Source organism: Meriones unguiculatus, chromosome 6 (genome assembly GCF_030254825.1).
Source record: "Meriones unguiculatus strain TT.TT164.6M chromosome 6, Bangor_MerUng_6.1, whole genome shotgun sequence".
In the NCBI taxonomy this organism is placed as follows: domain Eukaryota; kingdom Metazoa; phylum Chordata; class Mammalia; order Rodentia; family Muridae; genus Meriones; species Meriones unguiculatus.
This window is the reverse complement of record NC_083354.1, coordinates 33143546-33162652: the sequence shown is the minus strand read 5'-3', so window position 1 is coordinate 33162652 and position 19107 is coordinate 33143546. Positions and strand designations below refer to the sequence as shown.

The following is a 19107-nucleotide window of genomic DNA, read 5'->3' as shown; positions in this document are numbered from 1 at the left end:
GGTTCAAGGCCATTCTGCAACGTGTAAGACTGACTCCTCAAAAAATAAAATTAATTAAAATATACGGCCCCTGGCCTGGAAACTTCTACTCCTAAAATCTCATCTTTCCAATTTTGTTGCATTAGCTGTACAAAGAGAGAGCCAACGGTGACACAAAAATATAAGGACTCCTACAGTGATTAGAACGTATCGCGGAGAACAGCTCAATTCTGCCCCTCAAGACCCGTCCATCCCACTTGCACAAGAGTGATTGCTGCTGAGACATTTTAGTGAGATTTCTATGAATCTATAGATAAAACTGAGCAGACTAACCATTTAATAACAGTAATCTTCTCACATATTATCACCAGACACATTTAAATTTATATAAGTACTTCAGAATTTTCCCCAATAACGTTTTTTCATTTTTTAAAATATTTTGGGACAAAGGTCTTGGGCATATATTTTCTAGCACCGTTGGGTCCATTAGCCCCATTTGCTATTTATCTCCTCTTCTGCAATTGCTAATATTTTTCTTTCTGTCTGCCTTTTCACTTATTTTTATCATTTCTCTAATTCTGTGCCAGACACCTTTTGGCCTTAGCTGGTATGAAGATGTTACCCTTCTGAACTGTAAATCTCCTCCTGAGTCCCTCTGGGCGCTGATTAAATTTGTTTTTAATCTCTTCATCCCTAGGGATTCTGCAGTTTTAGTTTGTGATTGTCTTTCTTGCGAGAGTTCTTTAAGAGCGGCTTTAAAACAACTTCCTCGTCCCCTGCTACCAGCTTCCTATCATTTTCTAATTTTACTGCAGAATGACAAGAGAATTTATTTGTTACTGCTGCTTTGTGGCACTAGCTCAGCCGGGTTTGTGGCTGCTGTTTGGGGATGGGCTAACATGGGGTTAGCCGTAGGGTCTTGTGACAGTCTCAGGGTGGTGCTGTCTGCCAGGTACAAGTCAGATCCAGCCCGGTCCTGGTCCCTCTTCATCTCTACAGATTTTCACACTTTGTTATGCGCAGAGAGAAATGCGCCCCTCACACCCTCCAGTAGCTTTGCTTATTCACATATTCCGTCTGTAAATACTGTTCCTTCGCCATTCACCTCGAAGCTTTAACTTGCCCTAAAATTCAGGGCTCAGGGTGTCACATTTCTCTGACCTCCTGCTCTTTGGTGTAAGTTCTACTTTCTCTGATGCTAGCTAGATCATGGCTCCCGCTGGTTTCTGCCTCTCCTTCTGTACATGTCTGCCCATTCTACTGTCCCATTTGTTCTGAGAGAGGGTTTTACATAGCCCAGGCTGGTCTAGACCTTGCTGTGTGGCTCAGGCTGACTGTGGACTCCTGCATTTCCTGAGTGTTGGAGCAGGCATGCCTTGCCACACCTGGCTTCCCCCTACTCTTTAACTGAAATCTTCCTGCATCATTTTTGTATGGGTGTGTGGATACATGCCCGTGTGTGCTGGTGCAACCCGTGTGCGCAAGCTCATGGAGGCCAGAGGTCAACCTCACTGTCATTCTTTGGTGCCATCTAATTTGTTTTGTTTGGTTTGGTTTTTTGAGACAGGGTTTCTTTGTGCAGCCCTGGCTATTCTAGAACTAGCTCTGTAGACCAGGCTGGCCTTGAACTCACAAGAGCTCCACCTGCCTCTGCCTCCAGAGTGCTGGGTTTAAAGGCGTGTGCAGCCATGCCTGGCTTCATTTTTTTTTTTTTTTTTTTTTGAGGCAGGGTCTCCCCCTGGCCTGGATTGCAATAGGCTGGCTGGCCAGCGAGCTCCAGGGATGTCTCTGCCTCCCAGTCCTGGCGTTATCATCTTGTACTGCTGAAGCTAATTTTTACACATTGAGCTGATAAGCAATGGGGAAAATCACTTATCAACTCAAGACTATTAAAACAACAACTGTACGTTTATTCTACCCGTTCCCCCCAGCCACCGCTCTGTCAGCCACCTGCGTGTGGGTGCAGGCAGAGAACCAGCTTGCTCAAGTGTGTTCTCTCTTCCCACCAAGTGGATTCCAGGATGAAGCTCAGGCCATCGGGCTTGGCACCAAGCACCCTTCCTATGAAGCCAGGGATCTTTCGGATTTCTCCCTTTAGGGAAGCAGGAGCATGTGCACATTTCTCCTCTCCCACACATCCCATCCTCTTGCCCCTGCTCGTGTTTTCGTTTGTGTCCTGTCAACTCTTCCAGGAACTCTGGAGCTTGCAGGGAGCGGAATCCCAGATCTCATATTCCTCAGTCTGCAGCTCAGCCTAAGGAGAGCCGGTCTGCTGGGGGCTGGCTGTCCCTCCACCCACCCCAAGCTTGGTCTGCATCTGTTTCCTCCCCTCCTCCCCGGAGCCGGTCTGCTGGGGGCTGGCTGTCCCTCCACCCACCCCAAGCTTGGTCCGCGTCTGTTTCCTCCCCTCCTCCCCGGAGCCGGTCTGCTGGGGGCTGGCTGTCCCTCCACCCACCCCAAGCTTGGTCCGCGTCTGTTTCCTCCCCTCCCCCGCTGTGCTTGTGTTTACACTGTTCTCTACCTGTGCTGTCACTGCGCTGGCATTTTGAGAGAGAGGGTAAAACAGGTGCGTCCTGTCTTCTGCATTTAACCACAGTCCCAGGTGACTCCTGAGCGGCTCACGCTAAGAAGCAAAATGTTTGCACTGGAAGTTCCCAAGGACAGGAATTCCAAATGCAGCATCATTTCAAACACATAAAATATGAGTCTTATAGTTTGCCTAGGCTTTACATTCTGGTTTATACTTTGTAGTGTTCTCCATTTTATGCAGTGTTCATTTTCTTTGAGTTTTATTAGTATAACAATTATTATCACTACTACTATTGCTATTATTGTTATTTTGTTTTGTTTTGAGACCGTGTCCCACTCTAGCTAAACTGACCTGGAACTCCCTACACAGACCAAACTTGCGTTCAATTTGTCATGATTCTCCTGCCTCAGCCTCCCAAGTGCTGGGATTGGATTACAGGCTTACGTGCCCACTTCAGGCTTACAGACTGTTTTCAAAGCGTCTCACAGGGACACATAACACATCATGAACAGGAACACAGTCACTATCAAGAGAAGGCTTTGCCAACCCATCTAGTTGCAAGCAAACGCCATCACCTGGATGGCTTGAACACAGAACTTAATTCCCTCAGGGTCTGGAGGCTGGAAAAGGCCCTGGCTAGGTGAGGGCCTGGAAGAGGCCTTCATGGCTGTGGGTAGTTGTCATCTCCTGCATCCTCACAGGGCATGGAGAAAAACTGGGTTTTTCTTCCTTGTATAATAACATTTAAGTTCTGTTTGTCACCCTAACTGGCTACCTCAGCTACCCTCAGCACCGCCTTGAAGGCCTTACGTTCTGCACAATAATATAAAGGGTCAGGGTTCCAACTCATGAATTTGGGAGCAGGGGACAGTTCTGTGTGTCAGCTGTCCATGTCCCAAAACAGAATGTCTCAGCACTTTTCGGTCTCCACCATATTATATTCTCCTCTGTCTTAGGGGTTCCTCTTCACAAATAAGCCTTTTCACAGCCTATTTCACTTCTACTCTTAACTCCTGTTATGCTGTGCTTTGACTGCATCTCCTCAAAACTCAGGTTATGACCAGGTGTGGTGACAGATCTCTGCAGTTGCAGCCCTGACCCCAACACTTGGGAAACAGTGCCAGGAAGACAGTCCTAGGTCAACCTGAGGAACACAGTGAGTTCAAAGCCATCTGGGGCTTCACGACACTGGCTCAAAACAAAGCATGTTTCACAGATTCAATTCCCCATTTCGTATGTTTTAAATTATTTAGCACACTTAACTTGTGTGTGTATGTTGTACATATATATACATATATATGCATGCATGTCATGACATGGGAGCAGGGGTCAGAGGACAGCTTAGGGAGTCAGTTCTCACCTTCTGCTGTGGGTCCCGGGGACTGACTCTAGGCAGGTTGGGCAGGAAGCGTCCTTTACCGTCTCAGTAGCTCCCAGTTCATGTATGTTCAAGGTGGGTATTTGGGAGGAGTTTGGGATTCGGTGAGGTCATATGATGGATTCATAAGGAGAGAGAACTAGGCCGCCATGATTACCGTTTCTTATTGCAGTGATGTCATAGGCTGGCCCTGACAGAGACCATGCAGGTGCTGGCATCACACTCCCGGATTCCCTGCTCTCCTGTGGCTCTGAGTCAACACAGCATGAGTCACAAGTTACTAAGCCCTAGGCATTTTGTCATAGCAAGGGGAAGTAGATGAGGTCAGCCCCAAAGTGAAATCACCTTACTTGCCTTCAAGTTTTGTGTTAATGGAACCATAGTTATAGAATCCTTTAGTTCTGCTCAACATTCTGTTCTTCAGGCTCATTCCTGTTCTCACATGGAGCCACAGTTTGTCTACATTCACTGTTATAATTTATCCAGTTAAAAATGTAACATTTAACGTGCTGAACAGTTATGGACATTTGAGTTATTTCTGCTTTTCATGGTAGGTAATGGAGGTTTCCTCAGAGCTGGGTTTTGGTGCCCACAGGTTGAGACTGGGTCCTGTGCGGCCACCTGAGTCTACTAGAGGAGCAGAGTGCCCACAGGCCTTCCTCTTTGCTTACTGTCAGCCACTGCTGCCTACGGAATCCCGGCCTCCCCACCACCAGCACTACTGCTGCTGGTTCCCCGTGTCCTTCCAGATGCTTGGAATTGCCATACCTTTCCTGACATCTAGTAATCTCTCACTGTACTTTTAATTTTGCCTTCTTCAATAAATTTTTTTTAAACTGTGAATGGTGGCACACACCCAGCATATGGAGAGGCAGAAGCAGGTGGATCTCTGTGAGTCCAAGGTCAGGCTGGTCTAAAAAGTGACTTCAGGGCAGCCAGGGCTACACAGAGAAGCCCTGGCTTGAAAAAACTAAAACCAAAACCAAAACCAAAACAAAGAAAACATTTTAAAGAAACCATCCAAGACCTGAGGACCTTTTCTAAGGATTGTCTGGGTGACCTGAGGTCGGTCCTGATTGCTTCCTTCACTGTGGGGTTTTCTCTTGACTGGAAATCCCAGTCTCTGGCATTGTGGTGCCCATAGTTCAGTCTGGGATGTGATCAGAACATGCAGGCGTGTGGCTATGGGCAGGCACCTGGGCACCTACAGGACCAGGGGCTCTTCCGGGGTTTAACTGGGTGACCTGAGAGTGGACCCAATTGCTTCCCACACCCTGGGGTTTCCTCTTACCTGGGAAACACAATCACTGGTGTTTTAGGGCCCAGAGTTTGGTCTGTTGGTCACTGTACAGTCACTGCTGTCCTGCTCATCAGACACAGTGTCCTCAGGTCCGGCGGGCACTCAGCCACCAGCCCAGAGACCTGCCTGTATACCTGACTCACTGCCCCAGACAGAACTGTGGGCCCTAGGGCACCAGAGACTGGGTTTCCTTGTCAGGAGGAAACCCCACGGTGAGGGAAACATCAGGTCAGACCTCCGGGTACTCAGCCCCCCCCCCCAAAGTTCTCAGGAAAAGTTTCCAGGTTGCTGCAGCACCCAGTCCCCATCACAGAATCACTTGCCCAGGTCTGTGTGCTCTACTCACCATCCCAGACTGAACTGTGGACCCCAAAACACCACAGACTGGGTCTCCCTGTCACATGGAAACCCCACAAAGGGGGAAACATCAGGTCCGACCTCAGGACACCCAGCTCTGGAAAAGTTTCTGGGTTCCTGCAGGCTCCAGGCTCTAGCCTCCTGCTGCACACATGAGTGCTGTGCTCACCTGCCACTGATGACTGCTTCAGTACTGGGGCACAGAGCGCCAACCTCAGACCTACAGAAGCCCAAGAGTCACTGGATCAAACCCCTGGATATTGCTCCAAGGTGCAGCCAGTTATGCCTAGCTAAACTGACCAAACTGCGGGGCTCCCTGGTTCTTCAAGAGGGCTGTGCCCAATAAACACAGCGTAAGAGCAGCAGCAGCAGCTCACTAAATTCAGAGCACAAAACCCAGCATCAGGGCAGCTGTCTCCAGGACTTCTCCTGGTGAGAGGACAGACACCCTGACTACCAACAACCACAGTTACCACACAGGTCCACATGCTTGAGGTAAGCTGTGGCAATTCCTGAGAAGCACTGCCATTTGGTTGACCATAGTCAAAAAGCTGAAGAGGCCTCCTTCAGAATCCTGCCAAGGAGATTCTCCCCACCCCAGGATTCCAGCAGGCACCAGAAACTAACAGCCAACACCTGAGATAGCCAGATGGGTAGAGGCCAGTGTAAAAGCATAACCAACAAAAGGTAAAGCAATATGGCATCTCCAGAACCCAGTTATCCAGGGGCAAGCAGCCCTGGACACCCTAACATAAGTGAAATTCAAGAAGATGACCTTACATCTATGATTATGAAGAGGATAATGGAGGAAACAAATAAAATGCGTAAAGAAATAGAGGAAGATAAAGTCAAACAGATTATGGCCATCCATAAAGAAATACAGGAAGATGCAGCCAAACTCTTCGTGGCCTTCAGAGAGGAAATGATTAAATGACAGAAAGAAATAAAAGAAACAGAAATGTTCAAACAGGTGAAGGAATTGAAGGAAAATACACCCATACAGGTGAAGGAAATCAACAAAACGGTTCCAGATCTGAAGATAGAATTAGAAAAATTAAAGAAAACACAAACAGAGGAAACATGGAGAGGAAGAACTTAGGGAAGAAAATAGGAACTACATAGATAAGCCTAACCAACAGACTTTACAAGATGGAAGAAAGAATCTCAGGTGTGGAATACACAATGGAAGAAATCAATGTATCTGTCAAAGAAAATGTTAAATCTAAAAAAGTCCTACCACAAACCATCCAAGAAATCCAAGACAACATGAAAAGACAAAACCTAAAAGTAAGAGGAATAGAGGAAAAAGAAGATTCCCTGCTCCAAGGCCCAGAAAATATTTTCAGCAAAATCATAGAAGAAAATTTCCCCAATTTAAAGAAGAGGCCTATAAGCATACAAGAAGCCTACAGAACACCTAATAAATTAGATCAGAAAAAGAACTCCTCCTGCCACATAATAATCAAAACAGTAAGTTTACAGAACAAAGAAAAAAATACTAAAAGCTGCAAGGAAAAAAGGTCAAGTAACATATAATGGCAAAACCATCAGAATCACACCTGACTTCTCAACAGAGACTATGAAAGACAGAAGGGCATGGACAGATATCATGCAGACCCTAAGAGAACACAGATGTAAGCCCGGGCTACTATGCCCAACAAAACTCTCAGTCATCATAGATGGAGAAAACAAGATATTCAATGACAAAAACAAATTTAAATAATACCTACCCACAAATCCAGCATTAAAGAAGATATTAGAAGGAAAAATATAACCCAAGAAAACTAACTACTTTCAGGAAAACACAGGAAATAAATGACCTCACTATACAAAACTAAAAGTAGCCAAGCACACAAACACACTACCACAATCAACATCAAAATCAAAGAATCTAACACCCACTGGTCATTACTCTCTCTCAACATCATTAGACTCAATTCTCCAATAAAAAGACACAGACTAACAGAATGGATGTGTAAAAAAGACCCAACAATCTGTTGCATACAGATTGAACAGAACACCAACAGCACAGGTTCTAAGATCAATAATCAATAAATGGGACCTCATGAAACTGAAAAGCTTCTGTAAAGCAAAGGACATTGTTGTCAGAACAAAATGACTGCCTACAGATTGGAAAAGGATCTTCACCAGCCCTATATCGGACAGAGGACTAATATCCAGAATATATAAAGAACTCAAGAAGTTAAACAGCAAGAAATCAAGTAAACCAATTAAAAAGTGGGGTACAGAGCTAAACAGAGAGTTCTCAATAGAGGAATACTGAATGGCAGAGAAACACTTAAAGAAATGCTCAATGTCCGTAGTTATCAAGGGAAATGCAAATCAAAACGACCCTGAGATTTCACCTTACACCCATCAGAATGGCTAAGATCAAAAACCCAAGTGAATTAGGAATAGTGCTACCTCAAGATCCAGCTATACCACTCCTAGGCATATATCCAAAAGATGCTCAAGTATATAACAAGGACATTTGCTCAACCATGTTTGTAGCAACTTTATTTGTAATAGCCAGAAGCTGGAAACAACCCAGATGTTCCTCAGTTGAGGAATGGATACAGAAATTGTGGTACATTTACACAATGGACTACTACTCAGCAATTAAAAACAAGGAAATCATGGAATTTGTATGCAAATGGTGGGAACTAGAAAAGATCATCCTGATGAGGTATCCCAGAAGCAGAAAGACACACATGGTCTATACTCATTTATAAGTGGATATTAGACATATAATATAGGATAATCATACTAAAATCTGTACACCTTGAAGCTAATCAAGGAGGACCCTGGGTAAGATGATCAATCCTCATTCTGACAGGCAAACAGCATGGACATCAGTAGAGGAGAAAATGGGAAACAGGACAGGAGCCTACCACATAGGGACTCTGAAAGACTCTACCCAGTAGGGTGTCAAAAGCAGAGGCTGAGACTCACAGCCAAACATTGGGCAGAGCGCAGGGAATCTCATGAAAGAAGGAGAAAGAAAGACCTGGAGGGGGACAGGAGCTCCACAAGGAGAGAGAGAGAAAAAAAAATAATCTGGGCACAGGGGTCTTTTCTGAGACTGATACTCCAACCAAGGACCATGTGTGGAGATAACCTAGAACCCCTGCACAGATGTAGCCCATGGCAGCTCTGTGGGTTCCCTAGTAATATGAGAACAGGGACTGTCTCTGACATGAACTCAGTGGCTGGCTCTTTGAGTGGGGTGCAGACTTACCAGTCCACAGAGGAAGACAATGTAGCCAGTCCTGATAAGACCTGATAGATTACAGTTAGAGGAAAGGGGAGGAGGACCTCCTCTATCACTGGACTGGGGGAGGGGCGTGGGTGTAGAAGAGGGAGGGAGAGTAGGATTGGGAGGGGATGGGGGAAGGGGTTACAGTTGGGATACAAAGTGAATCAATTGCAATTAATAAAAATAAATAAATAAACAAAAACAAGTGTCTTGGCTATAATTTACTCAACGTATTTTCGCATACATTTTGTCAGTTTGTCAGATAATGCTATCAAAGCTGGCTGAGATTGCACTGGGAATCTCACTAAATTGATTTCTCATCTGCCCAGTTTCTATAATGTTGAGACTTGGAGTCTAACAACATGACATTATCCCTCCCGTTTGGGGAGCTATTTCTGTAATTCACTCAATGCTTTGATATTCTCTTTTTCTAGGAGCTTGATGTTTTGAAATTCCAGTGTAAATGATACCTCAAAAATTATTTTATTTTCAGCTTGTTGCTGCTACCTACATAACTGACTAATATGTATTAATTCACACAACTATCTTGATATATAGTCTGATTAATTCTGCTAGATTTTAAAGATTTATTTTACTAATTATTTGCGTCTGTGTGTGTGTGTGTGTGTGTGTGTGTGTTTACTGCACACGACTGCAGGTGTCCATGAAGGCCAGAAGAGGGCGCTGGATCCCCAGGGCATGGCCTCCATGGACACGTGCAGTCGTGTGCACGTGAACTCACACACCCAGTGTGAGTGCTGGGAGCTCAATTCTGGTCCTCTGCAAGTGGTCCTGCCAAGCCAGCCTCCAATGCTCTCCAAGTTATGCCAGAACCTCCTCTATGAGACTGAGCTGATGAGAATAGACATCTCTGATATTTATTTCCCCCCTTTGGTCTCAAAGTGAGAGAGTTACGCTCACAATTAAGTCTGATAGATGAACACCCTTTTTGGAGGGCACAATACTTTGAAGAGTTAATCAATTTCATCAGAGCAGGACAATTTCTTTTTGTTCCAACTCTTGCAAGAGTTTTGAAGTCATAAACAAAAACTGAACTTTATCAAACAAGGTTTCCAGTATCAGTTAAAATGGCTACACAATTTTCTCTCCCTTTGCTATTTTCATGGAGATGGAGCATCTTTTCTCTCAGAGTTACCAAGAATGAACGGTGGAAAGGTAGGATGCTTTTCAGAGACCAGTTGTTACCCCTGATGCCTCCAGCAAGGGCAGGGACAGCCACCCGGGCTGTGCTGATGCTTCTGCTCTGAAACAAAAGAGGCTTAGCCTGCCGGAGCAAAGACATGGGTCCCTGGAAATGTTACAGTCCCTTTGAAGCATCTGAGCTGGGGCAAGTTAGACAGCTTCACTCATTTCCCAAAGCTGCTGTTCACAGTTCATTCACAGTTTGTTCCTACCTCTTCGAGGGTAGGTCTCCCAAGAACCTCATCCTCACATGCTAACAGGGGTGGGTGGGTGTGTGCCCGTGTGTGTAGCTGAGAGGATTCACCTGCCCAGGCATTGGAGTCTAATGAAATCAGATGCTCCTGGCACAAGAGTTTTAAAAGACCTCCTTAAAGTTCCAATGTGGAGTTAAGGTTGATAACCACTAACCTACACGGCCTTGAAGTTCAAAATCTTAAGGGAAAGGCACACAGGAGAACCCTGACCATTGAAAGATCAAATAGGCACCGAACTCAGATGTGCTTAAACTAACACTGGCATGATAAACAAAAGAAAAAGGCTGCAGAGAAAGAGAAGACAAGGGAGAAGGTACAGGAGCCTAGGGTGGCGATTGTACTCACTCGATTTTCTCCGGAAGATCGTTTCGGGTCATGCACACACAGTTGACCAAAATGGTGACGGTGATAAATATGGAGAACCAGCTGGGCAGCCATGTTAAGGATAAGCGAGCATTTCTGTCATCCCCTTGCTGCTGAGTGGGGCATTTGCAGCTCTGCTAGTGTCAGCTTTGTGGTCCTGTCATGCGGTTTCTGCCCGGCCCCTGCCTGGAACTCTCTCTCTTTATTATAACTAATAGAAGCAGTTGTAACAGCAGCAATGAGAGTGCTGGATATTGAACCCAAGGACTTGTACTAAGCAAATACTTTACCACTGAGCCAAATCCCTAAACCCTGTTCGAATTATGCCAAATGCTGTTAGCCTATGGACAGCTTTTGTCATTTACATTTAGGATCTGAGCAAGCAGCATGGAGAGTCTTAAATAGCCTTCTGAATCATGCTGCATTGTGGAGCCTGGTAACCATAGTTACCAGGTGGAGGGCATCACTTTTTATGAAAATCGGTTTAGTTAGATTGGTTTCCTAAGCTGAGTTCAACTGAAGCAATGGATTCTATGTAGGGATGGCCAAAACAGGCTCAGGAAGTGAAATACAGGCTCTGGAAGGATATTTCAAGTAGAAGGAGATGTTACTAGCCAGAGAGAGACTCTCAGGGATGGAGGTTTGGCTGAGGGATAATCAGAAGGAGAGGGATGTTTTGAAGGGAAGGTGAGTGTGCAGGAGTAAGAAAATGGCGGTAGAGAGTCTAAAAGCAGATTACTCTCTGGCAGACATTTCCTCAGGACTGAGTAAGCTCTGATAGTCCCTTCTAGAGGAAAAACTTCTGTCCTGGACAGAAGCTTTGGCCCAGGGGAAGGACATTCTACAGATACCTTTCAGATCTTTGATTTATACTTACTTAGGAAAACATCTATCTGAACAGGGAAATTCTACCAACAAGACCACATTTTCTCATTGATTTACAATTAGGAAATATGTTTGCATAGGTGGAAACTTAACCCAAGCATGAACATTAAAATTAAAGGTATATCTTCAGTTCTGCAAACCTCCACAAGTTGTATGATGTCACATGACTAATCAAGGCCTTCACCAAAACGTGATTGGAGTTCTAACTTTGGATGAAATAGTATTAGGCTGAGGAGCCTGTACCACGAGCAATCTTGTCTGGGGCTGTACTGACCAAGCTGGTGAGGATTAAGCATATCTGTACCCTCTGCGAGGAGGAGATCCCTCCTGGACTTTCCGTCCAGCTCCGACTCTACCAGGTTAACACCAGATCTCATGAGCTCACTTGGCTGTCGATAGACATTTTATTTCTAATTAACTTCCCTTACTTATCTCCATGTAAATCCACTAGGAGCCACAGAGAACACTCTGTGCATTGGCTATTTCTCTTTATTTGGGGTCTCTGTGTCATTGTATACACCTTCTTTTAAAACATACAAAGTAGGTTTGGTGAGCAGTGTAATATTTAAAAATGTTCTGTTCTTCTATCCCGACTGCATTTTTCTTCTCTCCCCTCCCTGTGAGTCCCTTCCCCACTCCCCTCTCCCCCAGATTCACTCCCCACCTCCCCTCAGACAATAGGAGGCCTCAACCAAACATGGCTACACACAACCAGGCACACGCCACCACATCAAGGCCGGACGAGGAGACCCAGGAGGAGGGTGATTCTCAGAGAGCTGGATGGAGAAAGTGTTTTTAGCGTCTCAAATCTCACTGACACTGGCTTTTCAAAAATATATTTTAAAAATAAAACCCATATCTTTTATGTACAACAATATAATTTATATAGTAAATAGACTATTACAGAAAAACTTGATATAGTTTTAAACAGAAGAAAACCTGGGGAAAAAACCCAGGTTACCAAACCCTTGCCTGTAATCAACTTTTTAAAAAATTACTCTATAAAATGGGTCAAAGCAGCCGATATTTGCAGTGACCAGTCACGCTAATCCTAGTGCACTAAAGGCCGATGGATTGTAGAAGAAAACCCAGCTTTTCCACTCACTGCCTCAAAGGAGGAACACACTGGAGTCATTTTTGTTGTTTATGCAAAACTGGATCTTGCTGTTTCAATGCCCAGAAGTTGAATTCAAATGTATTTTCAAAAAAAGCAACATTTTGCCAGAGTAGAGATGGCCCCCTGAGAGAATCATTGCCTTAATCTGGGCCCATTCTCCTCCTCGCCGAACACACTGCCCTGGAGATGCTGGAGGCTGGCGCTCTTAACTAGCTGTGTGACCTTGAGACATTGCTGAAATGCCTCTGAGTGTTGGTTTCATTATCTGTAAAACAGGGTGCTCCCAATCCTTTCCAAGGCTCCTGTGGCTGTGGCAGTGTTGACACTTGGGAGGCAGTTAGCCACTCGGGGGCTGCAATTATCATAAAGTATTTCTAAGAACCTAAAAAATCCCAGAGTCAGTTCAGAAAATGGAACTCCTGCTGAGCCGTCATGAAGATAACCACAGCAAGAGAAACTGGCCAGTGTAGCTGGACAGGGAGTGTGGGGAAGGCTCTGGGCCAGGCTTCCTCACTCAGGTACCATTGGGCAATTTCCTAGGCTGCTTGGCAGCGGCTGAGGTTGGCCTAGGAAACAGTGAGTCCCTTTTCTACTTACCTGCACGTGGGTACAGAGGCTGGCTACCGTCTGTCACACAACAGAGCAAGGCCATTCTGAACATGAGCTTCTGGGAAGCCAGGGCTGGATTAAGGTTGAGAATTTTCAGTCTGAATGATGCCTGGAAGCCAAACCCAAGTCCTTCTTTATCTAAGGACTCTGGCTCGGGTAGAATGCCAACACAAAACCAACACTGACGGTGGCTTCTGATGCTCCCTACGTGTCTAATTACGTTTCCCTGTGGCAGGAAGCTCAGGCAGACTGTGTCTTTAACCTGCTGGGGAGATCATCAGTGCCTTGCAGTTGGTGCGGTCCCATAGAAGACGATGGGGCTCTGCGTTTAAGAGTGTTTCTCTTTGCTGTCTGGGAGACGGTTCTCTTTTGTGTGATGAGCGACCACTCTCAGCACGGCCAACAAAATGTCACAACTCATGCCTGCACATCTGGCCAAAAGAGCCTTGACGGCGTCTCACCAGCCATTACGTCGTGGGAGAAGCAGGCCACATTGACAGTATGACTATGCCTGGGCATCAGCAGAACTCACATCATGACGAGGACATTTGAGTGCCTCTGCCCAGCCCCATGCCAGCCACACAGCTCTCCACAGATGATGGCTTGCAGCGGGGTGCAGGTGGAGGAAGGCTCACCCCTTGTGGGGTCTGTCCCCTAGGAACATGCCATGCTCCAGTGAAGATGCGCACAACACAAAATGGACCCTTTTCCTTTCTTCTTTTTTTTGGGGGGTGGGGTGGGGAGGAAGTCTTAGGAAGGACTGGGAGGTGAGGACCCTGCACACACATCTCCACATACACACACATACACACACATACACAAATAAGATTTCAAAGATAAAACCGCAAACGGTGCTTGCAGCGAGGGACTTCAGCGTCCCACGATCCAGCTGGAGGAAGGCTGTGCTGCTGCCCCAGGAAAGGCGCCAAACACTGTGACAGAGCCCGAGGCTAAAGTGTGACCCCGTGCAAAGGATACGAGTGGACGGAGACCTTGATGGCCGTTCTTCTGACCAGGTTGAAGGGACTGAAGAGCCATAGGGCCCATGTGGCACTGAACCTGGAGATGGTCCTGCCTTTGTTCAGCACCATGAATGTCTAGAACAGAGCAGAGCAGAAGTGGTTCAGCGAGGAGCAAGAACCCGGGGCCCCTCTTAGGCTCACAAGACCCGCTGGAAGAACCAAGGCTCACTGGCCACAGAGTGGGGGTGCAGAGAGCTCGAGAGGGAGAGGCAGGGCAGCCCACACCCTCACCCTCTCCACAGGAACCTCGGCTCCATGGCTGACTGCACCAAGGCAAGCCCACTAGGTGTGCTTCATGGGTGTGTGCTCGTGTGGTGAGTGTATGTGTGTGTGAGGGTGCGTGTGTGAGCATATGGGGGTGTGTGCAAGTGTGCACTGATGGGGCACATCCTCCTCCTCCTCCTCTTTCTCCTCTTCCTGCTCCTCTTCCTCCTCCTCCCAGCAGTGAGATTATAAGTGTGTTTCACTATGCCTGGCTGTCTTTTTCACATGTGTTGTAGGGCTCAAACTCAGATGCCCACGCTTGCTCAGGGAGCTCTTGACTGACGGAGCCCTCTCCCAGCCCCGGCACTTAGCTCCCTCCTGACTTCACTCTGGTCCTGGTGCCCCTGCTTTCTACCACCTGAATCTCGGTCCCTCCTCTGTGCATTTAGAACGGTGGGCTCTGGGGAAGAGAGAGGAGGGAAAGACGCCCCTGTGTCTCATCTCTTCTACAAACTGCATTTGCAGTGCCTTGTTCCAGCTCCTTGTCACTTCCTTACGTGCTTACCATGCTCTGGCTGCGCTGAACATCTAAGGTGCACAGGAGAGAGACTGACATGGACACCTCTTTAAACTATCAGCTCTCAACCTTTTTGATTTAAAAAAAATCATTAAATACTCTAGTTTATTATATTTATACTTTTTTTGCTTTTCTCATATGTGTTTGTGTGTGTAGCTATATGATAGAAATTTATATATGTATATGTCTACCCAACTCACCTATCTATCATCTGTCACTTATCGATTATCTATCGATCCATCTTTCTATCTATCATCTATCTATATCTATCTTTCTATCATCTTTCCATCTATCATCTATGTGTGTATATATGCATGCATGTATGTATCTATGTAGTATGTATCTATCTATCAATCGAGCTATTGATCATCCATCTCTCCATCTACCTACTGACTGACCTACCTACCTTGCTATGATTGTTCCTGTCTTGATCTTGGATAGTTTCAAAGCTCAGTCACTGAAGGGTTGTTTGTCAGCCTGCTGTACTTACAGCGCTACTGTAAGGTGGTCAAAGCCTAGAAGATGTAACGTCAGGGCAGGGAAAGTTGAGAGGAGGTTGGGGTCCCAGACTTGCTCTCTCTCTCTCTCTCTCGGCTTGCAGGCCACCATGAGGGGAGCTCTTTCCCTCTGTGTGTACGTGCTACACTATGAACTGTTTCACCCAAAGTGACAAGGCCAAGCATGGATGAATGGAAACCTTTGAAACTATGCACAAAACAACCCTTTCCTGCCTTTAAGCTTATTTTCTGTGGTATTTTGTTACAGCAAAGGAACATTGACCAACACATACCCCCCATGTGTATGTACATATATCATGCTCGTATGTGTGTGCATCCTGTGATGGCCAGTGTTGTGTCTAGACTGGGTTGTCCTGTTGGCATGTGTGGGTGGGGATGATCCTGATCATGTGAACTGAGGTGGGAAGAGCCAAGCACTGTGAGTGGAGTTAACCCCAGAAGGTCCTGACTGTGCACATGAAGAGAAAGCAAGCTGAGCCCTAGCATGTGTGCAGTAATCACACTCCTCTTCAGACCACAGACATAATGAAACTGGTTCCCTCAAGCTCCTATTGCCATGACTTTGCTACTATGATGGAGTGGAGCCTGGAACTATGAGCTAATAAATCCTTGGTCCATTAAGTTGCTTATGTCAGATGATTTTATCACAACAAAATGGAAGGAAAGCAGGACACATAGCATGTTAGAAATTAAAAACTTAAGACACTTGAAAACCCAAGAGCACACAGGCACATGCACACCTTTCAGGGGCTGCTGCTGGTGACGTCACTTCCTTGGTGACTGCTTTATGCTTATAAGATGTGAGTAAGAGACAGGTGATAACAATTATTCATTCAAACAGTTTTGACTTCAGGAATCCATGAGCGATCTTGGAAGACTCCAGAGTTTCTAAGCTCAAACTTTAGAGAACCCTGGCTCAAGGCTTCCCTCTCTCAACCTCAAAATTCCTGCTCTTGATCTGCAGGAAGGGCTAACACCCCTAAAGGCCATGGGCTGTGTCTCATCCATGGGAACAACCAACTTCCCATGCACGATCTGAGCAGCTGTCTGCTTTGGGGATTGGGGTTTAGTTTGCCTGAATCACAGAGTTCCTAAAGATTCAGAGAGAGGGGCATGCAGCTGGCTTTCCATCATCCATCCTTGAGTAAACAGCTTCTTCCCCTGGGGGTGAGGAGCTCTGGGTGGAAGGAAAGGACGTGGGTGTCCCCTGTGGCAGCTCTTACCCGGTGAGTGCTGTAGAAAGGGTCCAGGTCCTCCAGCGGCTCCCCAACCAGTTCCGCTGGGAGTTCCCCGTAGAACCTGGGCAGCTGGTTGCAGGCTTTCAGGTTCAGCTGAGGCCTGGGCTTCTCGTCCTTGCCCTTCGACTTTCCTTGCTTGGTTCTGACCTTCTTTTCTGCACGGTGGGCAGCAATTCGCTTCTCAATCTCTGCCAGCGACTCCGGAGTGAAGCGCCGGAAGTTGTTAGTTCCCATGGACCGGAAGGAGAGCTCCATCTTTTCATTCTTCTTGGGGAAGAAGTCACACTCTTATGGGAGGAGAATAACCACAGAGAGGTGACAGCTTGCCTGCTGAGCTCTCCTTCCATCACCCCTCCTTGATCGCTAGATCAAGCCCTGCCCTGTCTCCAGCTCCTCAACACCATTGCTTCCTGCTCACTCTGTAACAAGCCCCATCCAGTTCCCCACAAACTAGCATTATACATTTTGTCATCTTTCCTCATCTCTAGAGTTGCCCAGCTACAGCCTGGCCCTGGCCTCACTGAAGACTGACTCCTGATCGCCATCTTAAATCCCCCCACTCACTTTCTGTCCACAATCTTTTATCTGTTGCTCTTTTTTTCTATATTTCTCCCTTTCTTTGAACTGCCTTTGGGTCTCACTGTCCACGGCAGGAGAGTTTTCTTCATAATCACAGCAGACTAGACGTCCCCACTCAAATCTCAGGCCCATGTCCACCCAGAGTAGCTGAGTTCAGTTTCCTTTGAACTTAGGCTGCTCTGGGCTTGAGCTGGCATTGAAGACGATCAGCCCAGACTGCTAACCGGCTGGACTCCCTTGTCAGCACTTCCTCTAGCCTCAGATCTCAAAGATTCTCTTTGCTGGTTATTCCCCATCTCTCCATTGAGAAAGTCAATGGCCATGCTTTCCAGCTGATGAAGAAAAACAGATCTCCAAAACTCGGACTCATCTTTTCACAGCCTTTTCTCCTCCTCCTATCAGGTTGTCACCTTTCATCCCCGCCAGGACCAGCCCTTGCCTTTCCTTTTAGATCTTATCCCTCCCAATCCCTGTCCCCCTCATTTCCTTGGCTCCTTCCTATCAATAGTTAGAGATGCTTAACTCTAAACAAAAATAAATAAATAAATAACCCTTTAGCAATATTTGTTTGGGGCTGTGGAGCCAATTCAATGGAGTTCTGTCCCTGAAATCCATGTAAGAGTGGCAGAAGAAAAATGATCTCTGACCCGTAGGCATATGCCATGGCATACATGCCCACACACATACATTGTCCATACATGCAGAGACACACGCAAATTAAATTACAAATTTTAAAATATGTGCTCAGGGCTGGTGAGACAGCTCAAGGGCTGAAGGCACTTGCTGTGCAAGTGGGGAAACCAGAGTTCCATTTTCCTGAAACCCACATAGAGGAGGAAGGAGAAAACAGACTCCACACAGGTGTCCTTTGACTTCAACATGTGTGTATGTGAGTGCGTTTATGTAGGGGCGCGCGCACACACACACACACACACACACACACACACACAAATACTAAGTGAAAATGTCAACATTTGCTTGACCACAGCCCGTGTTGAGCTTGCCTCCTCTCTGAGCTCGTCCCCTGCTGGGTTTCACAGAGGACTTGCTCCCACTGGTGGTCTCCAGTCACTCTGGCATCCTTGCAGCTTGGTTTTGCCCTCACTGCACTGAAATGCCTGCTGCCGAGGACACCAGAGACCTCTCGGTGGCTGGGTCAGGGGACTGTTTTGTTTCCTTCTTGACGGTCTTGTTGGCTCCCGCTTGAAATGCTCTCTTGTCTTGGCTGCTGTGGCACCTCCTGGGTGTCCACTCCTCCTCAACCCCTTCTTCTTCAGCTTTTCCTGCAAATTGCTACCAATTGTGGAGTTCTCCTGTGCTGTTTTAAAGAGGAACAGTGTCTGCACCATGGGTAAGGGCTAGCATCTGTTCCAGAGTGTGGGTTAAGCAATTTGCACACAGTATTGTATAACCAGTGGTGGACCCTCTCCAGTATTAGCTTCAATGTGTGAACATAAAAAACAGGTGACACCAGGCTTTCCAACAGACATTGCTTGTAGGTGGTGGACCTCGGATCTGGTCTCTGGGAGCATCTCCTCCCTTCCTCCAGGTTAGCTCTCATTTCTGTACAGTGGATCCACTGAGTCATTGCCCTGGGTCTCACTTCTGCGGGATGCACGACCTCATTTGGCATCTTCTCTTGAGTGTCTTATGGGCACCTTAAACTTGGCCTGCCTCAACCTGAGCCTATTACCATCTTGCCACGCCTTTTAATCCTTGACCATCTTCCATGACTCTC

The 19107-nt window shown here is 46.5% G+C and overlaps 1 protein-coding gene across 3 annotated transcripts in view; it reads right to left on the bottom strand.

Annotated features, from left to right (window-relative positions):
* Positions 1–17045, bottom strand: part of Scn10a (sodium voltage-gated channel alpha subunit 10) — a 90065-nt gene extending 73020 nt beyond the window's left edge. For all 3 annotated transcript variants that reach the window (XM_060385061.1, XM_060385062.1, XM_060385063.1), the window contains exons 1-3: positions 16776–17045; positions 14210–14328; positions 10603–10683 (exon numbers count right to left, since the gene is read on the bottom strand). In XM_060385061.1, the coding sequence (XP_060241044.1) occupies positions 10603–10683; positions 14210–14328; positions 16776–17045 (470 nt within the window). The remainder of the gene's footprint in view (positions 1–10602; positions 10684–14209; positions 14329–16775) is intronic.
* Positions 17046–19107: the final 2062 nt, after the last annotated feature.